This window comes from Coregonus clupeaformis, chromosome 1 (assembly GCF_020615455.1).
Source record: "Coregonus clupeaformis isolate EN_2021a chromosome 1, ASM2061545v1, whole genome shotgun sequence".
NCBI lineage: Eukaryota > Metazoa > Chordata > Actinopteri > Salmoniformes > Salmonidae > Coregonus > Coregonus clupeaformis.
In genome coordinates, this window is record NC_059192.1 from 50,132,899 (window position 1) to 50,152,417 (window position 19,519).

General features: G+C 44.6%; 1 protein-coding gene across 1 annotated transcript in view; it reads left to right on the forward strand.

The window, feature by feature from the left end:
• LOC121569551 (tight junction-associated protein 1-like) overlaps positions 1 to 18,101 on the forward strand; it is a 117,130-nt gene extending 99,029 nt beyond the window's left edge. The window contains exon 10 of the mRNA XM_041880615.2: positions 14,204 to 18,101. Coding sequence (XP_041736549.2) covers positions 14,204 to 15,691 — 1,488 coding nt within the window. The 3' untranslated portion in view covers positions 15,692 to 18,101. The remainder of the gene's footprint in view (positions 1 to 14,203) is intronic.
• Positions 18,102 to 19,519: the final 1,418 nt, after the last annotated feature.

The window sequence follows — 19,519 nt, forward strand, 5'->3', positions numbered from 1 at the left end:
AGAGCATGGCGTTTGCAACGCCAGGGTTGTGGGTTTGATTCCCACGGGGGGCCAGTATAAAAATAATAATAATATTTATTCACTAACTGTAAGTCGCTCTGGATAAGAGCGTCTGCTAAATGACTAAAATGTAAATGTAAATGTCAGAAAACTCCAAGCACCCCTGTCTCTGTTCTCACCTCTGGGTGAGCCACTGAGTTCAACACTGACTTCATCAGAGCCTACTGGATAATCAATACAACAGCCAACAAAGGACTTGAAGTCAGTATAATTAAACAAATCCATCGAAACCAAAGTGTTGTGCTATGAATCCGTCTCTTCGATTAAATGTTTTTCTGAAGTGTAAAATCCATTCGATTCATATTTCTCCCCTAATTTCACTCCCTAAAACTCGATTAAAGAACATGTTTAGCTACGTCCCAATTGTTTTGAACAATGCCATTATGAAGGAGGAGGCTCCTCTGGTCATCACTTCCATAACCAACAAATGTTTTACTGAGTACGTTTACATACACACTAATAATTAGATATTAAATGGATTATGGCAGTAGGCAGATTATGCAATAATCATGTAAACACCTTACTCTGCTTATCTAAATCGACGTAAGGTCAAAATCGAAGTAAGCGTACGCTGATTAACACACCTGGTTTTCTCAGCAATCTTTCGAATTATTAGGAGATGTAAACACCTTAATCAGCGTTCCAGCTGTGTATTTGATCTGCACATGTGCTAGCACCAGCCCAGCAAGCCTCCCTCTTTAGTGCGAGTTTAGTGAGTTCGGAACAACTGAAACGTACAGTGGGGAGAACAAGTATTTGATACACTGCCGATTTTGCAGGTTTTCCTACCTACAAAGCATGTAGAGGTCTGTAATTGTTATCATAGGTACACTTCAACTGTAAAACAAAAATCCAGAAAATCACATTGTATGATTTTTAAGTAATTAATTTGCATTTTATTGCATGACATAAGTATTTGATACATCAGAAAAGCAGAACTTAATATTTGGTACAGAAACCTTTGTTTGCAATTACAGAGATCATACGTTTCCTGTAGGTCTTGACCAGGTTTGCACACACGGCAGCAGGGATTTTGGCCCACTCCTCCATACAGACCTTCTCCAGATCCTTCAGGTTTCGGGGCTGTCGCTGGGCAATACGGACTTTCAGCTCCCTCCAAAGATTTTCTATTGGGTTCAGGTCTAGAGACTGGCTAGGCCACTCCAGGACCTTGAGATGCTTCTTACGGAGCCACTCCTTCGTGCTGTGTGTTTCGGGTCGTTGTCATGCTGGAAGACCCAGCCACGACCCATCTTCAATGCTCTTACTGAGGGAAGGAGGTTGTTGGCCAAGATCTCGCGATACATGGCCCCATCCATCCTCCCCTCAATACGGTGCAGTCGTCCTGTCCCCTTTGCAGAAAAGCATCCCCAAAGAATGATGTTTCCACCTCCATGCTTCACGGTTGGGATGACGTTCTTGGGGTTGTACTCATCTTTCTTCCTCCAAACACGGCGAGTGGAGTTTAGACCAAAAAGCTCTATTTTTGTCTCATCAGACCACATTACCTTCTCCCATTCCTCCTCTGGATCATCCAGATGGTCATTGGCAAACTTCAGACGGGCCTGGACGTGCGCTGGCTTGAGCAGGGGGACCTTGCGTGTGCTGCAGGATTTTAATCCATGACGGCGTAGTGTGTTACTAATGGTTTTCTTTAAGACTGTGGTCCCAGCTCTCTTCAGGTCATTGACCAGGTCCTGCCGTGTAGTTCTGGGCTGATCCCTCACCTTCCTCATGATCATTGATGCCCCATGAGGTGAGATCTTGCATGGAGCCCCAGGCCGAGGGTGATTGACCGTCATCTTGAACTTCTTCCATTTTCTAATAATTGCGCCAACAGTTGTTGCCTTCTCACCAAGCTGCTTGCCTAATGTCCTGTAGCCCATTCCAGCCTTGTGCAGGTCTACAATTTTATCCCTGATGTCCTTACACAGCTCTCTGGTCTTGGCCATTGTGGAGAGGTTGGAGTCTGTTTGATTGAGTGTGTGGACAGGTGTCTTTTATACAGGTAACGAGTTCAAACAGGTGCAGTTAATACAGGTAACGAGTGGAGAATAGGAGGGCTTCTTAAAGAAAAACTAACAGGTCTGTGAGAGCCGGAATTCTTACTGGTTGGTAGGTGATCAAATACTTATGTCATGCAATAAAATGCAAATGAATTACTTAAAAATCATACAATGTGATTTTCTGGATTTTTGTTTTAGATTCCGTCTCTCACAGTTGAAGTGTACCTATGATAAAAATTACAGACCTCTACATGCTTTGTAAGTAGGAAAACCTGCAAAATCGGCAGTGTATCAAATACTTGTTCTCCCCACTGTATGTATAGGTAAGGTGACTTGGCATCAGGATATATGATAAGAGTAGCAGCAGCGTATATAATGATTGTGTGTGTGTAGAGTCAGTATAAATGTATGTGCATAATGTGTGTGTGAGCAAATTATTAGTGTTCCTGTAGTCCATAATCAGCCAAATTGGAGTGGGTCTAGGGTGTCTGGGATGGTGGAGTTAATGTGTGCCATAACCAGCCTCTCAAAGCACTTAATGATTACAGTTGTGAGTGCTACAAGGTGGTAGTCATTGTGGCATGAAGCCTTAGAGTTTTTGGGAACAGGAATGATGGTGGTCGTCTTAAAACATGTCGGGATTACAGACTGGCGCAAGGAGAGGTTGAAAATGACCGTGAATATTCCTGCCAGCTGTTCTGCGCATGCTCTGAGAACGTGCCCTGGAATACCGTCGGGCGCCACGGCCTTGCAGGTTTTGACCTGATTAAAGACCTTACTCACGTCGGGCTTGGAGAGCGAGACCACCTAGTCCTCTGGGTCAGTGGGGTGGCCCCAACACACAGCACAATGTTGTGGTTGTCGAAGCGTTCGTCTGGTAGAGGGGCATCGTTGTGCAGATCACAGCTTGGTCTTCCTTTGTAATCCGTAAGGGGCTGTAGTCCCTGGCACATGCAGCAGGCATTGGAGCCTGTGCAATATGATTCCACCTTATTCCTATATTGTCCTTTTGTTTATTTGATGACTCTGCGGAGGTCATAGAGGGACTTCTTGTTCCTGTCCTCAGCTGTAGCCTCAAGGTTGTCAGCAATAGCCCTGTGTGCGGTAGCCCTCTCCTTTAGTTTAGCTCTAACCTCCATGTTAATCCAGGGCTTTTGAATGGGGAAGTAGCGAACCTTCACTTTGGGGACAACGCCGCCAATGCATTTCCTAATCAAGCCGGTGACTGGTGGTTAGCTCGTCAATGTTATCGGCAGAGTCTCAAAACATATTCCAATCAGCGCTAGCAAAGCAGTTCTGTAGCATAACCTCTGATTCTGGTGACCATTTTTCAACTGAGCGAGTCACTGGTGCTTCCTGTTTGAGCACAGTACAGAGTCATGATCTGATTTGCCGAATGACGGACGAGGGAGGGCCTTGTATGCTTGCTTGTGGGTAGAATAACAGTGGTCTAGGACTTAATCACCATAGGTGCGAAGGAGACTTGTTGATGGAAGTTGGGCATCACATGTTAAACACTGAACAGTCAATACTGTCATGTTGGTTGTAAGAAATGAACAACTAGTGCTTATGTCTGGATACACTTGATTTGCAGTTACGATTTGAATTACATTTCAAAAGTAGCAGTTTATAGATATTCTACTTTTTGTTCAACTAAATTATAAATAAACTGGTAGATGCCTAATTTTAGTGCCAAAGTCCGACCCTTTTCAGTGAATTTTAGTTACGTCATGGTCTCCGCTACCTGTGCTCTTAACAATCCAATCCCCCATAGTAAATGAGAGACAGTGTTTGAAGGTGCGGCTTAGGGATTTAAGGTATTTTTCCTAGTCCATTGATCCACAGGGCTACCTGCTGCTCTAACACCTTCAGTTAGTTAGTATATGAATCGACGGTGCTGTCTTAACGCCTGATGCTCTGGTCTCTAGAGGACTATTACTGCCGATGTGACAACCATGTTGTCGCTGCAGGGCCGTGACTGCCAGCCAGGACTATTTTTAGGGGATGTATCATTCTTGCCTGAATTCGTACACGGCTCTGTTGGCTACATACTTCAGTCTGAGACTGTCATCGTTGAAGTTGTTTGTGGTGACGTCAAAATGAGGGGTGTTGTACTAAACAAAGTACTCTCTTTAACCAATCAGAGTATCAAAGCCAAAGACACATTTTCAAAATGCCTCTTTACCCACGTGTGTTCTGGCTCTGGCCCAACCCATTGGTTCCTGGGAGGTACTCAGATCGACTCATTGCGGAGAAGAAACTAACGTCCGTGGGCGTAGCGTTTGGCCAGAGCAAGGAGTTTTGGTAGCCAGGCAAGTATAATTCATCTAAGCAGAAAGATCTCCCAGTCCTGCCATAATTGATTACTGCTGGGAAACCCAACAATCTGCCACAAGCTGCAGATCTGTTCACACACCTCATTTTATTCCCTTGTTTTATGATCAGCTGATACATTGTAGAATAATAGTGAAGACATCAAAACTATGAAATAACACATATGGAATCATGTAGTAACCAAAAAAAGTGTTAAACAAATCCAAATATATTTTATATTTGAGATTCTTCAAATAGCCACCCTTTGCCTTGATGACAGCTTTGCACACTCTTGGCATTTGGAAAGCTGCCGCGGTCATCCCCCTCTTCAAAGGGAGTGACACTCTAGATCCAAACTGCTACAGACCTATATCCATCCTGCCCTGCCTTTCGAAAGTATTTGAAAGCCAAGTTAACAAACAGATCACCGACCATTTCGAATACCACCGTACCTTCTCCGCTATGCAATCCGGTTTCCGAGCTGGTCACGGGTGCACTTCAGCCACGCTCAAGGTCATAAACGATATTATAACCGCGATTGATAATAGACAGTACTGTGCAGCCGTCTTCATCGACCTGGCCAAGGCTTTCGACTCTGTCAACCACCGCATTCTTATTGGCAGACTAAATAGCCTTGGTTTCTCAAATGACTACCTCGCCTGGTTCACCAACTACTTCTCAGATAGAGTTCAGTGTGTCAAATCGGAGGGCCTGTTGTCTGGACCTATGGCAGTCTCTATGGGGGTGCCACAGGGTTCAATTCTTGGGCCGACACTTTTCTCCGTGTATATCAATGATGTCGCTCTTGCTGCTGGTGACTCTCAGATCCACCTCTACGCAGACGACACCATTTTGTATACATCTGGCCCTTCATTGGACACTGTGTTAACAAACCTCCAAACGAGCTTCAATGCCATACAACAATTCTTCAGTAGCCTCCAACTGCTCTTAAACACTAGTAAAACTAAATGCATGCTTTTCAATCGAACGCTGCTGGCACCCGCCCACCCGACTAGAATCACCACTCTCGACGGGTCTGACCTAGAGTATGTGGACAACTACAAATACCTAGGTGTCTGGTTAGACTGTAAACTCAACTTCCAGACTCACATAAAGAATCTCCAATCCAAAGTTAAATCTAGAATCGGCTTTCCTATTTCGCAACAAAGCCTCCTTCACTCATGCTGCCAAACATGCCCTCGTAAAACTGACTATCCTACCGATCCTTGACTTCGGCGATGTCATTTACAAAATAGCCTCCAACACTCTACTCAGCAAATTGGATGTAGTCTATCACAGTGCCATCCGTTTTGTCTCCAAAGCCCCATACACTACCCACCACTGTGACCTGTACGCTCTTGTTGGCTGGTCCTCACTACATGTTCGGTCGTCAAACCCACTGGCTCCAGGCCATCTATAAATCACTGCTAGGCAAATCCCCGCCTTATCTTAGCTCATTGGTCACCAAAGCAGCACCCACCCGTAGTCTGCGCTCCAGCAGGTATATCTCACTGGTCATTCCCAAAGCCAACACCTCCTTTGGCCGCCATTCCTTCCAGTTCTCTGCTGCCAATGACTGGAACGAATTGCAAAAATCTCTGAAGCTGGAGACTCTTATCTCCCTCAATAACTTTAAGCATCAGTTGTCAGAGCACCTTACCGATCACTGCACCTGTACACAGCCCATCTGAAATTAGCCCACCCAACTACCTCATCCCTATATTGTTATTTATTTTGCTCTTTTGCACCCCAGTATCTCTATTTGCACATAATCTCTTGCACATCTAGCATTCCAGTGTTAATACTATTGTAATTATTCTGCACTATAGCCTATTTATTGCCTTACCTCCATAACTTGCTACATTTGCACACACTGTATATATATTTTCTGTTGTATTTTTGACTTTATGTTTTTTTACCCCATATGTAACTCTGTGTTGTTTTTATTGCACTGCTTTGCTTTATCTTGGCCAGGTCGCAGTTGTAAATGAGAACCTGTTCTCAACTGGTTTACCTGGTTAAATAAAGGTGAAATAAAAAATAAAAAAATTCTCTCAACCAGCTTCACCTGGAATACTTTTCGCACATACGCTGAGAACTTGTTGGCTGCTTTTCCTTCACTCTGCGGTCCGACTCATCCTAAACCATCTCAATTTGGTTGAGGTTGGGGATTGTGGAGGCCAGGTCATCTGATGCAGTACTCCATCACTCTCCTTCTTGGTAAAATAGCCCTTACACAGCCTGGAGGTGTGTTGGGTCATTGTCCTTTTGAAAAACAAATGATAGTCCCACTAAGCCCAAACCAGATGGGATGGCGTATCGCTGCAGAATTCTAAATATATCACAGACAGTGTCACCAGCAAAGCATCCCCACACCATAACACCTCCTCCTCCATGCTTTACGGTGGGAAATACACGTTGCGGAGATCATCTGTTCACCCACACCGCGTCTCACAAAGACACGGCGGTTGGAACCAAAAATCTCAAATTTGGACTCCAGACCAAAGGACACATTTCCATCAGCCTAATGTCCAGTGGCGGCTCCTGAAAAAATTCTCAGGAGGGGCAATTTTTCTGATGATTTAGGTGACCTACACACATTTAAAAAAAGATATGTCCAGCAACAACATGAAGACAGGGGCAGCATATAAGTCAATACCAGAAGCATTTATTGACTGATCTGGGGAGATGGATTCCAGTTTCTGTGACAGATTATAAATAATCTCTGATGCCTTTGTTATATTAGCTTTTGGTTGAATGTACTGTCGTAGTAAATATATAATGTTATAGCTTGGTCTGACTAAAATCTTGTGCATATCCACCCTGTCCAAAGTCTCTACTTGGTCTCAGTTCTCCAGTAAACTTGTGATTATCAACAGTACACAACGGTAACAAACAATTGGGGGAACTCACGGGGCAGATAGTAAGGTCACAGTGACACAGAAAGCAGTTCAATGTCGGGGCTCGGGGGTACAGAGTCGCTCTCTTACCAGGATCGATTTTCCCTGTGACTGTCAGATCGAGGTCCGCTCCGACCAGGGTGAAGCCGGCCGGCTCCACTTCTCTGTCTGGGACTCTGTCATCCAGCCAAGTCTCCCAGCTGTATTGGATTCCGCTGCCAGCAACGTTTTCATTATTTAGTCCGTTCGTAGCGGGTATGTACACGATCAACAAGATCAGTCCAAAACCCACCACTCGAAATCCATGGTTGGCAGAATGTTTGTAAACTAAGTGTACAAATTAAAAACATAAAATAACGCCACTAAGTGTACAAATTAAAAACATAAAATAACGCCACACTGCAGGTCGCAAAGAGACGCTGCTAGCCGCTATTGTCTTAGTTACGTTCATGGTTACGTCACGTATGACGAAAGCGCGTAAGTGCAAGCCCACAGACACCCATAGAGAATGTATTGAAAGCTTTGAAATTTGAAAAAAATAGATTTTACATGACAGGCTATGAGAGACTTCTGGGCGATTTTCAACCTGACTGAAATCGCCCAAAAACGGGCGGGGCCATTTGAAGCACGACTTTAGCCTGATTTGACATTTAGTGGCAGTCAGATCAGATTACAACACTGATAACTACTGTTGCCGTGATATAATTGATTAGAAAAAAAATCCCTTCCTTTTCACGTTTGGCAGTGCGTCGCCCATATCGCCCTATTGAACAGGCCGTCCCTGCTAATGTCCATTGCTCGTGTTTATTGGCCCAAGTAAGTCTCTTCTTATTATTGGTGTCCTTTAGTAGTGGTTTCTTTGTAGCAATTCGACCATGAAGGCCTGATTCATACAGTCTCCTCTGAACAGTTGATGTTAAGATGTGTCTATTACTTGAACTCTGTGAAGCATTCATTACGGCTGCAATTTCTGAGGCTGGTAACTCTAATGAACTTATCCTCTGCAGCAGAGGAAACTCTGGGTCTTCCATTCCTGTGGCGGTCCTCATGAGAGCCAGTTTCATCATAGCACTTGATGGTTTTTGCTACTTTCAAAGTTCTTGAAATGTTCCGTATTGACTGACCTTCATGTCTTAAAGTAATGATGGACTGTCGTTTCTCTTTGCTTATTTGAGCTGTTCTTGCCATAATATGGACTTTTTTTTACCAAATAGGGCTATCTTCTGTATAACCCCCCCCTTGTTACAACACAACTGATTGGCTGAAATAGATTAAGAAGGAAAGAAATTCCACAAATTAACTTTTAAGAAGGCACGCCTATTAATTGAAATGCATCCCAGGTGACTACCTTATGAAGCTGGTTGAGAGAATGCCAAGAATCTCAAATATAAAATATATTTGGATTTGTTTAACACTTTTTTTTGGTTACTACATGATTCCATATGTGTTATTTCATAGTTTTGATGTCTTCACTATTAGTAAAAATAAAGAAAACTCTTGAATGAGTAATGTAGCAAATTCGTCCTTATACTAATCAAAGAACAAAAGTATTTCAGAGTTTTTGTAGAATTAAGATAGACTTTATTACATACGCAATAGTGGTTTGCAAAGCATCTTTCTTCTACCACTCAGCTCTCCGTTTATATAGTCATATTTACATACATTTGAGCTTAAAACCCCTCCCTCTTGGGTTCCCCCACCACTGTCTTCAGTTTCCCCCTCTTGACCGCTCCGCCCACTTCCTTAGTCTATGATAGTGGCGAAATCTGACTTCTATTCAGTTTGGAAACAATGATGGTACAATCAATCAAGCCCTTGTCATGCAAAAATAATCATGTTCAGTTTGAACTCTGTTCAACCCAGGCTCACCCTGGCTTGACCTGGAGATTGATTGTTGGACATGGCAGGTCCACACTCAATATCTCAAACATACCCAAACCCAACCCCTCTCTCCCCTCCCATCATGCTGTAATTACTCATGTTTAGTCTGAACTCTGTTCAACTCTGGCTCCGTTTTCAGGACTTTGTCTGAGGAGAGAGGCAAAAGGCTACAGTCTGGTTTCAGTCTCTGATAAGGTAGGACAGCCGTGGATTAGGTAAGAGCGAGGAATTCGACCCGAGGTCAGATCCCCATTTCACACACAAACCCAGTGAGAGGAATTAATTAAGTTCTTGCCTAGCAACAGCGATCTACCCATGTTTAACCCTGGCTCCGTGTTCGTCATGTTGTGATTAACTTTGTTTATCTAAATGAAAAATCCTCATCATGAGTAGGTGTTCTAAAATTTTTGACCGTTTAGTATATATATATAAAAACATTATTTGATGGAACATTGAATTTGGCTTTACCGCTATTAGCCCATAGAAACGCATTGAATAACAGATTCATACATGGGAAAACAGATAGTAAAAAAAGAAATCTAAAGAACATTTGTTTTCAAGTCTCTATCCTATGAGAGATATAAGAAAGATCATGAAACTACTTTAAAAAATGTTTTACACATATTTAACCCCTTTTTTTAGGCACTAAACTACTTCCATGCTTCCATTCATTTTTCAAACTGGTACCGGGCTACCTTCAGACGAGTCTTGTGAGGCTTGTGGGCATCCTAGAGCAAAACAACCGTTCGGACGCTACAGATGTTTTCGTGACCAATTTTCGTGATGTCTCATGGTCTGAAAAACACTGCTGTAGCTCTGCCGCCTTTCACCGCAGATGCTGAAGGCCGACATGCTTTAAACAGGCAGATTTGTATGGGGATGTTTTTATTATGCTAATTTGATTTATGTGGGGGCGTGGACATCAACTGTAGGGGGTTTGGTACAATGAGTGCATACATTTGTAGCATCTTGGCATTTCAAACATCTTAACATTGCCAGCGCCAACCTTGAACCAACTAAGCCACTCAGGACATAGATGAGAACATAGTCCCAGAAAGTGGTAGTTCTTGTAATGGGTCTTCAGATTGAGATCCAATTGCTGCAGTGAGCTATTTTCGCAATACAAAACAAGTGAAGTGCCTTGAAGATGATGACATATTTTTTTTTTATCAAAGCATTGGCCATAAGGCAATATCCCCTTGACAGTCCTTATCCATTAGGAGAGAATAAGTAAGACAGAAGCATCATAAAAGTACACCAAAGGGAAACATGGATAACCATGGTTATAGAGTCCTCCTGGGAAAAGATCTGGCAGTATGGACATGGAGAGGCAGAGAGGCAAGCAGACAGGCTGTCAGACAGACAGCATTGAGTCATCCTGTGTCCAGGTGAGCTGCTCCCTGGGAGGGGAGGCCATCTCCCTCAGCCGTGTATACAAATCATCTTATCATGCGGGCAGCAGCCATCTGTGGGAGATTTGATGGATTCTGAAGATTGGCTAAGGAAACACAAGTCAATTATACAGCATGGCAGGAGTTGCCCAGCAGCCCAGTCCTGAAGCTTATCACTAGAGTGGATTGGCTGTCTGCAAGCACCAATTCACACTGCTGCACATGTGATTGTTCTGAGAAAGCTAAGCTTTTGTCTCCCTAGGCATTATGCCATATATATGATACCCACTTTGCCTCAAACTGTTCCTCTGTTGTTGAGTTTATGCGTATTGATAGAATTTGCCGTGAGTAGGCGGTTAGTACAATAGCATGTAAAATGACCATGACTGTGGCCATCAATGGACCCATGCAGATTTACATCACAATGATTGTCTGCAGTGCTTATAATAATACAGCCAGTGTTCTACAGGAAAGAATGGTGCTAAAAAAAGGTATCTCACTCACTGAAGAATGAAACACTTCTTGCTAGAGTCATGACCCATGACTCTTGGCAGCTTGTTAGATCTCTATATGTAATTGGGCAGAGGTCAGGGGTATGTCATGTCAAATTCTGACTAGTAGAGTAGGAGTCACCTGGCAGCCCTTTACTGTTGTATTGATCCTGCCTGGCCCACCCTGCTGACCAGAGGAAGTGAAGGGGAGGCGGGCGTGCCGATCGTTGTTCACCAGGATCGTTAGGGCATCAGCGAGCGGGGACTGTGGAATCGCTTATTCTCTCTGCCCATTTTCCACAAATCAATATCTCAGCCATAGCTCGTCACACCCAGTAAAACCGTGATAGAAGGTCCCTAGATGCCGGCCTTTTTTTCTTTACTGCCTCTACTCACATTCTCTTTCTTTCTCGCCACCCTTCAGTTATCTCATTGGAGGTTCGTTTTTTTTTTTACAGCGCTGACTGAAGTTCAGATACAGTGAGGGAAAAAAGTATTTGATCCCCTGCTGATTTTGTACGTTTGCCCACTGACAAAGATCAGTCTATAATTTTAATGGTAGGTTTATTTGAACAGTGAGAGACAGAATAACAACAAAAACATCCAGAAAAACGCATGTAAAAAATGTTAGAAATTGATTTGCATTTTAATGAGGGAAATAAGAATTTGACCCCTCTGCAAAACATGACTTAGTACTTGGTGGCAAAACCCTTGTTGGCAATCAGAAGTCAGACGTTTCTTGTAGTTGCACACATTTCAGGAGGGATTTTGTCCCACTCCTCTTTGCAGATCTTCTCCAAGTCATTAAGGTTTCGAGCCTGACATTTGGCAACTCGAACCTTCAGCTCCCTCCACAGATTTTATATGGGATTAAGGTCTGGAGACTGGCTAGGCCACTCCAGGACCTTAATGTGCTTCTTCTTGAGCCACTCCTTTGTTGCCTTGGCCGTGTGTTTTGGGTCATTGTCATGCTGGAATACCCATGTTCAATACCCTGGCTGAGGGAAGGAGGTTCTCACCCAAGATTTGACGGTACATGGCGCCGTCCATCGTCTCTTTGATGCGGTGAAGTTGTCCTGTCCCCTTAGCAGAAAAACACCCCCAAAGCAGAATGTTTCCACCTCCATGTTTGATGGTGTTCTTGGGGTCATAGGCAGCATTCCTCCTCCTCCAAACACGGCGAGTTGGGTTGATGCCAAAGAGATCGATTTTGGTCTCATCTGACCACAACACTTTCACCCAGTTCTCCTCTGAATCATTCAGATGTTCATTGGCAAACTTCAGACGGGCCTGTATATGTGCTTTCTTGAGCAGGGGGACCTTGCGGGCGCTGCAGGATTTCAGTCCTTCACGGCGTAGTGTGTTACCAATTGTTTTCTTGGTGACTATGGTCCCAGCTGCCTTGAGATCATTGACAAGATCCTCCCGTGTAGTTCTGGGCTGATTCCTCACCGTTCTCATGATCATTGCAACTCCACGAGGTGAGATCTTGCATGGAGCCCCAGGCCGAGGGAGATTGACAGTTATTTTGTGTTTCTTCCATTTGTGAATAATCGCACCAACTGTTGTCACCTTCTCACCAAGCTGCTTGGCGATGGTCTTGTAGCCCATTCCAGCCTTGTGTAGGTCTACAATCTTGTCCCTGACATCCTTGGAAAGCTCTTTGGTCTTGGCCGTGGTGGAGAGTTTGGAATCTGATTGATTGATTGCTTCTGTAGACAGGTGTCTTTTATACAGGTAACAAACTGAGATTAGGAGCACTCCCTTTAAGAGTGTGCTCCTAATCTCAGCTCGTTACCTGTATAAAAGACACCTGGGAGACAGAAATCTTTCTGATTGAGAGGGGGTCAAATACTTAGTTCCCTCATTAAAATGCAAATCAATTTATAACATTTTTGACATGTGTTTTTCTGGATTTTTTTGTTGTTATTCTGTCTCTCACTGTTCAAATAAACCTACCATTAAAATTATAGACTGATCATTTCTTTGTCAGTGGGCAAATGTACAAAATCAGCAGGGGATCAAATACTTTTTTCCCTCACTGTAGATCCCTCTGTTCTCTTCCATTCACATATCTAGCATCAGACAGCCCAGTGATGTCTGATTTAGCAGCCATGTGTTAGTGTCACTCACTGCTCTTACACAGGGAGACTGATCCACTACAGGATCACAGCAGGTCTTTTAGAAATAATCTGGAACTGTAATTGACAATCATGACTACTCGTATCCCACTGAGATGTGCCGCTTTCTAATTTGGATGGGAGCACAAAGTCCTTGCATGGGAGAGATATGAGTGCCAAGTCTTTGCCATTCGGTTATTAGGGAAAATGAAAGCTTAATGCATTTGACATGAGGATCTAAATAGCTCTTAAAGTGGCATCACATGCTGTTTAAAAGCGCCGCAAGTCGGAAAGATTTGTCAGCCCTTGTGAGATGCAGGTTTTTAAAGGCCCAGTGCAGTCAAAATGTGATTTTCCTGTGTTTTATATATATTTCCAGGCTATGAGGTTGGAATAATACTGTGAAATTGTGAAAATTATGATAATGCCCTTTTTAGTGTAAGAGCTGTAAAAGACCGTCAAACGTTTCTGCCTGTTTTGGTGGGATGGAATTTTGGCCTGCCTGATGACATCACCAGGCGGTAAATTAGTTAATAGACCAATAAGAAAGAGTTCCAAAACGCTCTGCCAATAACAGCTAGTTTTCAGTTTTCCCCTCCCCACTTAGACCACTTCGACAGTCCTAGCAAAATTCTTGCTTGAGAAATTGCTCTTTGCAAAGAAGCTATTTTTGTTTTCTTTTTGACCATTTTAATTGAAAACAATCACAGTACGGTACTTAGTTGTTACCCAGAAATTATTTGATATTGAGATAAAAACAGCTGCATTGGACCTTTAAAGTTGTTCAAGTTAATGGAGGGAATTGGGAGATACTGCAGGTGGGGGAGTTGTTCTCATTATTAAGTAACGTGTTTTCTATACAAGTTACGTCTAATATTAAGTACTTTAGTGTACCACAGGACTCTAGTTTTAAAGTAGCCTTAAAGTTCAGAAAGTCATCAGAGTTTGACAAGCCTGTGACTTTTGATTTTGACATGATCTCTTTGCCTGTCTGTGAAATCTGTCACGTTTTGTGTTTGTGTCTCCTCTCTTGTCTTCCAGCTGCCCTATGAGCTGCAGGACATGGTGAACAAGCACATGAAGGCCAGTCTGCCGGATAAGAGTTCCCAGGGAGCCCAGGGCCAGGACTCTGACACCATGAGCCTGACGCCCGCCGACGTGGTGCCCACCTCCGTCATTGCCCGCGTCCTGGAGAAGCCTGAGCCTCTGGTGCTCAACTCTGCCCAGTCCAGCAGTAGCTCAGGCCGGCCCCAGGCAGAGGACGTGTTTGTGCATGTGGACATGACGGGGCCCCAGGCAGGAGAAGGGGGTAGAGAGAACGGGGGTCCCGGTCACAGCAGGAGGGCCCCAGCCCAGAGCAGCCAGGCCCAGGAGCTCCTCCAGCAGAACGGCATGTGTCGGAGCCAGAGCAGCCTGTCAGCAGACGGCCAATCAGGAGAGGAGGGTAGAGAGGGTGGGGCCTTCGAGAAGCTCAACCCCTACCCAGCCCCCCCTCCGCCCCACCCCCTATATCCCGGCCGCAAGGTGATAGAGTTCTCCTCGGACGACAAGGTGAAGATCCCCAAGAACAGTCCCCTGCCCAACTGCACCTACGCAACACGCCAGGCCATCTCCCTCAGCCTGGTGCAGAACGACGAGGAGAACGAGCGCCAGCGCACCGTGCCCAACAGCCCCGCCGTGTCGGACGGGGGCTGGGGATCTGGGGCTTCCTCCTCCTCAGGGGGAGGCAGGCAGCGTGACCCCTGCCGCACCCCTACTCAGCTGGACACAGCAGAACCCCTCTCCAGCCAGTCCAGCCCCTTCAGCAGCCCCCCTCAGCCCCCCAGCGCCTTTGCCAGCTCAGGTAGCTCCGAGGAGGACCTGCTGGCCAATTGGCAGCGCATGTTTGTGGAGAAGATGGCCCCATCCTCTGAGGGCACCCTGGTTAACCGCACCTCCTTCAGCAGCGAGACGGTCACGGACCTGGAGAGGACCCGGACCGGCAAGCCAGTGGGCGGGGGGTCCGACAGGGGGGCCTACTCGGACGGGGAGGAGGGGTCCTCCACCCACAGCTGGACAGCAAGCCGAGAGTCCAGCCTGGACACTGACACCAGCAGCATGGCTGACCTCCGCACCAGGAGGGGACATTACGGAGCAGACTTCTCCACCGAGGAGAGCGAGCAGCTGCTAATGGCCCTGGACTCACTGGACAACGACCAAGACGACGCCAGTGGCGACACCGTGTCAACGGCCATCACCATAGAGACCAGCCCGGCGGAGGCCAAGAGGAATGATTTTGTGGAGGAGACTGGGTCTGTAGGCAGCTCTGCAGAGGAGAGAGACATCCTGCCCCAGGATTTCCCCGTCATAGTCCCCCGGGTCCTGGCAGGGCTAGAGGACTACACAGAGAACACCCCTCCCCTTCCCGCTAACTCCTCCACTTCCACCCCCGGCCGACCCCTGAAGAGTCCAAAGAGGATGGGAGTCCACCACCTGCACCGCAAAGACAGCCTGACCCGGGCACAGGAGCATGGTAACCTGCTGGACTGAGACTAGGGGACTTTCTCCTCTCACTTCATCTGTCGTCTCTTCTCTGTTCTGTGGACTCTTTATCTTACCAGCAAAGAGAGAGATGATTCGTGTTGGTCCTTTCTTTGTCCGTGCTGCTGTCTCTCATGAGTTTAGTCAGGAAATACACACATTCTCTACTAACCACATTCAAGAGCTGACTATTCTTTAGAGATATGTGCAATGCCTGGCTTCCAGTTGAACTGTAAAGTTTGCAGCGTTCTTTCCTTTGTTTGCCACTGTGAACTGTGAGCTGCAATATCCTCCAGTAGCAGAACAAAGTGTCCTTCAGGGGTTTCTGAATGAGGTTAGTTTTCTGTCTCTCAAACACTCCAAAACTGTTGCAGAGAGGAGAATGGCGACTACAGGATATAGCCATACACGGTCATTTCCTGTGTGTAAACATCCAGCCAGTGTGTGTTCTCATGGAACAGCCCAGATGGAGCAACGTTTCATCTCATCACTTGAGATGATCGGCGATATGCAGGATGGATGGAGTTGTTGCCTTCTCCCTTGTTTGTTCTCTTTTGCCCTGGATTCCCCCAGGCATCTGATAACATCAGAACTTTCCCTCCATCTTTGAATGGACGAATGGTGGAGAGTGCGAGCACTTGCAAGCACATGCTGTTGTCTGGTGTGAGTGGATGGTGGACCTGACCCCCACACAGACTCTCAGTGCCTATCCCTCTTTGTCTGAGGGGGGTTTCTAACCCCCCCAAATCCCAGAAAATATTGGTTCTGATGCCCCTCTGAAGCACCCACTCTTAAGGGCTCACTTCTCTGTAATTGGTCAACTACACAAGAACTAGGAAGGTCACCCTCGATGAATTCCGGAAATTGTTGGTCTCACTCCAAAGTTTATTTTCTCGATAACAAAAATACAATTTTCATTGATTTTTAATTGTTTGATTTTATTTTATATTGTCTTTCTATAATTGTAAGTGTTAACATTTTATTTCTTCAATCGCTTCTTCATTCAAATAATGTAGATTTTGACATTTAGATTTTTATGCAACTATTTTATGGCTGAGGTCTGGAGATATTATGATGTTGATGATCGAGAACAGTCAAAGTATTTATATTCTTTCACTTCTGTTCTGTTATTGATCTGTCATTGGATTTTGTCATCAATGTATTTTCATTTCAAGAAACAAACAGGCCGATAGTTCTATTGTTAACTCTAGTACTTTACATGGGGTATTGCAAAGGAAGACCCAAATGCCATGAAACATGGTGTCAGTACTTTTCAGAAGAACCAAGACATCCTTCTCAAGGCATTTTTGTGGACGTGTTTTGGAAGTATTCACTGGGTTCTGGGGGGAGAAGAATTATCCTTGAAGATGCCTTCAATTCTCATTGTGTGCCACTTCTGTTAGCAATGTATTCAGTAACAACAACAGTATGTGTCTAGAACATCTAAGTGACAAGGAATAATCGAAGGCAAAAGACCTGCATGGTATGACTGGGCTGGTTGATGAGATTTTTGGTATTTCTTTACCGTTGACAATTTCCTGAACAGGAAAGTATTTTTATTGGTGTATTACTCAGTCTCCGTTGTGGTGGTTCACAGAGGATGTCATACCGGTAACTAGTAAACTGTGAAGAGGAAAATTATTTTGATATGTTTTCTTCTGTTCAGCCAACCTTTTATGTATTTCATCAGTTTGCTTATCAGATGTCCCCACTCCTAGATATTCTGGTCTAGAGAGTTCAGATCAATTGGCCCTTTCTAAATACAATACCTAATCTGGAATGTAATCATGGCTTTACAGTATGTAGCGTTTATATTCGCTATAGGTCCATTTTCATCTACATGCTTTTGTATGGATAGGGGATATTGATTCATTCAAGAGATTATAATTTTTGTGATTTTATGGATTGATTTTTGATTGTGTGCATGTTTTGGACTTTCATTTGGTCCAGTATATTCAATTGACTTATCGTTCTGTATTCAGCGATGTTGATTTTATGTCTTAATTGTAATCCATAAAATGTGTTCCGCATCAGACATTCTCTATGTAGCTTTAGTACAGGATGATTGACTGAGGCAAAAGTCTGCATTTTCATTTATGTCATTGTTGGCCTTTCTAATGGCTTCTTGATTGTTTGGTTATGAAGTCTGATACAGTCCTGCTGTTTTATTGATCCCAGATTGACAGCTCACAGTGAAAGCTCTGCAGCGGCCTTCAGTATAAGGCAGTAATCCAGTATGAAGTCACACGCCTCATGCAGTGTTCTTAACCCTCCAAATCAGACTCTAAGCCATCTGGTTGTTTTGTTCATGCCACCCTCTATGGGCTGATGACAGTGTAATATCATATCCACTGCATTCGGAAAGTATTCAGACCCCTTCACTTTTTCCAAATTCTGTTACATTACAGCCTTATTCAAAAATGGATTGAATCGTTTTTTCCCCCCTCATCAATCTACACACAATACCCCATAATGACAAAACAAAAACAGGTTTTTAGAAGTGTTTGCAAATGTATTAAAAATAAAAAAACGTATCACATTTACATAAGTAGTCAGACCCTTTACTCAGTACTTTGTTGAAACACCTTTGGCAGCGATTACAGCCTTGAGTCTTCTTGGGTATGACGCTACAAGCTTGGCACACCTGTATTTGGGGAGTTTCTCCCATTCCTCTCAAGCTCTGTCAGGTTGGATGGGTAGCGTCGTTGCCCAGCTATTTTCAGGTCTTTCCAGAGATGTTCGATCGGGTTCAAGTCCAGGCTCTGGCTGGGCCACTCAAGGACATTCAGAGACTTGTCCCGAAGCCACTCCTGCGTTGTCTTGGCTGTGTGCTTTGGGCCGTTGTCCTGTTTGAAGGTGAACCTTCGCCCCAGTCTGAGGTTCTGAGCGCTCTGGAGCAGGTTTTCATCAAGGATCTCCGTTCATCTTTCCCTCGATCCTGACTAGTCTCCCAGTTCCTGCCGCTGAAAAACATCCCCACAGCATGATGCTGCCACCACCATGCTTCACCATAGGGATGGTGCCAGGTTTCCTCCAGACGTGACACTAGGCATTCAGGCCAAAGAGTTCAGTCTTGGTTTCATCAGACCAGAGAATCTTGTTTCTCATGATCTGAGAGTCCTTTAGGTGCCTTTTGGCAAACTCCAAGCGGGCTGTCATGTGCCTTTTACTGAGGAGTGGCTTCCGTCTGGCCACTCTACCATAATGGCTTGATTGGTGGAGTGCTGCAGAGATGGTTGTCCTTCTGGAAGGTTCTCCCATCTCCACAGACGAACTCTGGAGCTCTATCAGAGTGACCATCCGGTTCTTGGTCACCTCCCTGACCAAGGCCCTTCTCCCCCGATTGCTCAGTTTGGCAGTGCGGCCAGCTCTAGGAAGAGTCTTGGTGGTTCCAAACTTAATCCATTTAAGAATGATGGAGGCCACTGGGTTCTTGGGGATATTCAATGCTGAAGAAACTTTCCCAGATCTGTGCCTCGACACAATCCTGTCTCTGAGCTCTACGGACAATTCCTTCGACCTCATGGCTTGGTTTTTGCTCTGACATGCACTGTCAACTGTGGGACCTTATATAGACAGGTGTGTGCCTTTCCAAATCATGTCTAATCAATTGAATTTACCACAGTTGGACTCCAATCAAGTTGTAGAAACATCTCAAGGAGGATCAATGGAAACAGGATGCACCTGAGCTCACAGAGTGGGGTCTGCATACTTATGTAAATAAGATTTTTTATATATTTTTTATTTATAAATTTGCAACAATTTCTAAAAACCTGTTTTCGCTTTGTCATTATGGGGTATTGTGTGTAGATTAATCAATTTTAGAATAAGGCTATA